Here is a 5,102-nt window from a genome sequence, read left to right as displayed (position 1 = left end):
TATAACGGCGCAGTAGCGGTGCACAAACAACACCGCCTCCCCATTGGCCCGTGGCTGAGCTAGAGACCAGCAGCAGCCAATCAGAGCGCGACAATATTACATGTGTGTTGTTTCTCAATACTAAAAATTGTTGAGGAAACAGTTCGTTTCGGTATGTTTGGACACAGCCCGAACAGCTGACAATTATGGGACACAAGATAGCGGGGAAACAAAAACAATGCAGTATGCAACAAGACGATAGATAATTACATTTAATAATGTTGCTTTTATAAAATCTTAACGTCAATAAAATCACAGAAGGATTTGGCAGAAGGATTAGAGGAATGCTAATTTAAACGTCGTTTCGATGTTTAATTATTCAATGTAACTAACAATGAATCCACTCCTGAGGTATGTAAATAAAATAATTATTAGTTGAACCCTCTCAGGCGTAACAAAACCATTTGGAGACATTTTCTGTACTTAAATGTTCCCATTCTGCTTTGAAGCAGTTTTAAACAAGACGAAGCCTCTGAGTCAGGATTAAAAATCTCAAACGCTCCGTGGGATCTTTGTTCTGATTTGATTCAGTTTAGTACATGAACTTGGAGCCGATGAAGGCCCAACCCTTGTTTTTCTGTAACAAATGTCTGTATGGTTTCATTACACTGCTGCCGCACCTACAGTGTACTGGCTACATGTAGGCTATAAATCCTCCCATCAGTATGTCGACTGACTCACTGTTTACTTCATCTTTCTGCAAATACAGGAGCGGAGGGTTCATATGGCCTGGTGGAAAGGCCAGCTGAAAACAAAACCCACCGGCGTGGATAGTCACACCGAGGGCGACACCTAGCGGCCGCTTCTGAGCCGGCTTACTGCACGGTATGTTGAGCATTGTGAAACTGTGTCTCTCTCTGCTGTTTGTTGGTGGCAGGTTTTCGAGCTCTCCCTCTCTGAAAACAGCAGTGAGAGTGAACCACAACAGGAAGATCAATGTGAAGCTCATTCACATCCAGATTTAGGTGATAATTCTTTGGAGGTTCATCACTATGACATCATCACTATGACCTAACTCATATTGTTTTCACATTGTCACTTGAGGAAGGAAAGGAAAGGAAAGTGACATATCTTGTCATTGGAGGGAACTCACTCCAACGAAATTTGTTCTCTGCATTTAACCCACCCAAGTGACGTGCACACACACACAGCAAACCCGGGGCAGTGGGCGACCCGGGGAGCAGTGGGGGCTAGGTACCTTGCTCAAGGGTACCTCAGCCATGGACACCGGGACGGGGAATCGAACCAGCGATCCACCGGTTACGGGTCCGACACCCTAACCGCTGATCCACGATGTGATGTTGATGTGTTATTATAAAAATATAATTTCTAGCAGCTTTAAGTTAATATATAGTAGTATTATCAGCCAAATGTTGCTGCTTAAAGTATCAAAAATAATCTATATGTGGAATTTTATGCATTATAGATTAGATAATTACTATTTGTCATATCTAGCATTTTGAAGTTGTATCTGATGGAGCTTGGTTAACTGTATTGTAATATACATTGTGCAAACAAGTGAACTGTCAAATGTAAAGGAGTAAAAAGTACAATATTTCTCTCTAATATGTAGCTAGTGGAGGAGGATACAAGTTGAATAGCTGAATAAAGTGGAAAAGTAATGTAGAAATACTTCAGAACTGTAGTACTGCAGTACCATAGTAAGAGCCCAAAACTTACATTTCCCTACTGTTGATTAAAACAAAGGACTACCTGCGGCCCCAGGAGGCCCCCAGGCCGGACGGGTCTGTTATTAACATTTCTCTTTGAAAAACTCATGGACTCAGTCAAAAGTAGGGGTGACGAAATGATCCTGAAGACCTTTAATATTAGATGTCTTCTCATCCAGTCTATATTACCTACATTAAAATAAACAACACAATGTTTGGGAGTGAAAATAATAATAATCTACAAATATAACCTGCATCACGTTCCCTTTGACGGTCACTTAAAATAACTCTCCTATTCCAGAGTCTTATATGTATCAGTTTTAAGATTATTATTGGGTTATTAACACTGAAATGAAAAATACAAATGTTTCCTGAGAGACTAGGACACAGACAACTGAAACCAGAGTAGAAAAATAAACCACAAACAGCCATATATCAACTTGCATTTGCTTTTTAAATTTATTTTTCAAATCTTTAGTATCTTATCTTTTAGTGTATTGGCATAATTATACATTGGTGTTGTGCATACAGTAAGTCAGGACTGATAACAGGAGTGCATCTGTAAATCAACAGATAAAATCTAGGATTTGGGTTGAATAAAGCTTATACACACAGAGGAAGGAGACCTTTAGGTGCTGCTGGGAAACTTTTAGAAAAACTGGACTCTGTTAAGGAGGTATTTCTCTTATAGTCCCACACAAATCTGTTGTATTGCTATCCAACAAGGCACATCAACATTGTGTGTTTTTAACAAACAATGCTAGAAGCTTTTTCTCACAAAAATGTTTCACATCAAACCTCACTTGGCTTGAATCTCTCATTTATAACACGGAACACAAACTGTACATTTAGATCTCCCACCTGAAAAAACAACATAACATTCAGAACCAACAAAATAATATCATTTAAATCATACAACATAGAATCACTGTAAATCAACAGGGTCTTTGGCTAGTATATTTCAAGTGCAGTCGCACAGTCCTGCATCAGTATATTGCACCCGCCTTGCGCCACCCAGAGCCATGTAGAGGAAAGTTCTGTCATTGAGCGAGGTTTGGAAAATAGGACAACAACAACAAAAAAATCTTGGAAACATTTTGGAGTGCCTCTCAAATGTTTTCAATCATCAGTCTATAATAATCAGTCTTTGGTAAGGTTGAGAGAAAGATCTTTACTGTAGAACTGGCCAAAAGGAGGCCGTTTACTTGAAGTGGTGTGATACTTCTACAAAAATGCATAACTATTTTACTGTTGTCATGACATTTATAGTGCTGTATGTCAATTTAGATGCTATTGCATTTAGAAGTCGCTCTACCCTGAAAAGGGTACAATTCTGGAAAGAACTCTATGTTATTAAAAGACAATTGTTTGACAATTTGAGGAATGCACTAATGTGCTTTGTTGCTGAGAACTAGATGAGATGGTTGATATAACTTTCCTATCTGTGTGTTCACTACGGAGCTACACACAGAAGATGGTTAGCTCGGCTTAGCATGAGGACCGGAAATGGGGAAACAGGGTAGCACAGTTTGCCTTCCAGCACATCTGAAACTCTCTAATTAACAAGTATTATTTTCGTTGTTTAAGTCATGTAAAAAAGCTAAATGTGTGGGTGGACAGAACCAAACTACCGTAACTGTTTCCCACTCAAGTAAGCTAGCTGCGCCGTTAGCTGCAGTTTCATATTTAGCAAACAGACATGAGAGTGGCATCAGTCTTTTCATCTAACTCTCAACAAGACAATGATTACACTCATTTCCCAAAAAATGTTGTCATCTAGAAAATGTACAACTATTAATAGTTTTGATCTAGAAAGCATGAGGCAGACCAAGAATGTTTTTGATCTGTCGCACGCTTTTTAGCTAGATCCAGATTTGAAGTAGATCACAAGTTTAACATGGCTTCAAATTTTAATCTCACATTTTACATGTTTGTAAGACATAGAATTGTAACAAAAAAAGACATTAAATTGATATCAAGTCAATAAAATTATTTTTTTTTTAGCAGTTTCAAAAATGTTTGTTAAACTCTAGTCAGGTGTAGCCGTCGGACCAGTTCAGTCATAGAAACGCAGAAGCTCCAGTTCTCTAAGACAGACAGATAGGTAGGTGGGTGGGTGGGTCAGGGTGGAGGCTGGAGAAGCAAATGCAAAGGGGAGATTGTGGACAAATGGAGGAACCGTAGCCAACTACAGGGAGGGATGCTGGGGCCTTCAACCAAGCCAGAGCATGTACATGGCTTTGAACAAGGGACGACTGCTGTACAAGACGCTGGAACAATGTTCATCAGAGGGCGACTGCTTTCCGTCTACAAGTAACTCAACTCATTGTTGTGCTGAGTGTCATGTTGCCAATATACAGCTCAACTCACGTATTGTGAATAAATTAGTCAAGGAGAAAGGCACAAGCCTCTGGGGTCGAGGCAAATGACTGCTGCCTTCTACCATCTTTCTATTCACCCGTCTCTTGTCTTTTCTCATTCACTTCTCACATACTTTGTTCCTTTTTGCAGCATTTACACTGCAGACAAATTTCTGAAATATAATCAGTTGTACAATGAACTATTTATTCTGATTTCGTAACCTACAGTCTGACACTACCAGAAGTTATTCTTCCTCATCCCTGAACCTCTCATCAGCTATCCTACATACTGCCAGCCTTGGTCTATACACCTTTATGCTTCAGTAACACGCCAGCCACCCCAGTTAGAACAGCAGTGTCAGAGAGACAATCAAGCCTATAAGTCAAGCAGAAACAGTAAACAGGGGAAAAAAAGGCGGCAGGTGAAAACAAACCCTGATTTTCATCAACAACAGTCCCCTTCTTCTCATTGTGGTTTCTTATCCTGACTCTTCCCTCATTTTTTCTTGGTCATATTCCCAAATAAAGCACAATAAACACACATGGTGCAAGAAAAATGCACCAAAATATTTGTTATTCCTTGGCCTCATATATAAAATCAGAATATTCAAACAGCAACAGTATTAATCCCAAAAATATAACATATAAACATAAATATATCAATTAGTTTTGCTGGATTTTTATTTGTTGTTTTTTTTTTTTTTTTGCTTTTTTTCAATTGGAAGCACGTGCCACTAGTGCAGTGACAACAGGTGTCTGATTGGCTTAGGCAGAGTGGGGTCTGTGGTCATGTGATTGGAGGATGGGAGAGGTCAGGAGCACTTAGGTCCTGCTGTTATGTGTATCACAGTGGCCATCATCTGGAGTTCAGTCTGGGAGCCGTCTGGAAGACATCCAGAAGAGAAAAACATCACATCACAGCAGAGGTCAACAGAGTGATGTCTCTTCTCGTCTAACTCACAAGCATCACCCTGACTCAAGAGCTAGTCCCAGAGTGGGTCAGGAAGACTTTACAGTCCATGTAAAAACCCGC

General features: G+C 39.8%; 1 protein-coding gene across 5 annotated transcripts in view; it reads right to left on the bottom strand.

The window, feature by feature from the left end:
• Positions 1-2,144: 2,144 nt before the first annotated feature.
• The window catches only part of LOC124058850 (unconventional myosin-Ic-like), a 55,189-nt gene continuing 52,231 nt past the window's right edge, over positions 2,145-5,102 (bottom strand). For all 5 annotated transcript variants that reach the window (XM_046388425.1, XM_046388423.1, XM_046388424.1 and 2 more), the window contains one exon: positions 2,145-4,952. In XM_046388425.1, coding sequence (XP_046244381.1) covers positions 4,926-4,952 — 27 coding nt within the window. In that variant the 3' untranslated portion in view covers positions 2,145-4,925. The remainder of the gene's footprint in view (positions 4,953-5,102) is intronic.

The sequence above is a fragment of the Scatophagus argus genome, chromosome 5, assembly GCF_020382885.2.
Source record: "Scatophagus argus isolate fScaArg1 chromosome 5, fScaArg1.pri, whole genome shotgun sequence".
Taxonomy (NCBI): domain Eukaryota; kingdom Metazoa; phylum Chordata; class Actinopteri; family Scatophagidae; genus Scatophagus; species Scatophagus argus.
This window is presented reverse-complemented; position numbering and strand designations above follow the sequence as displayed.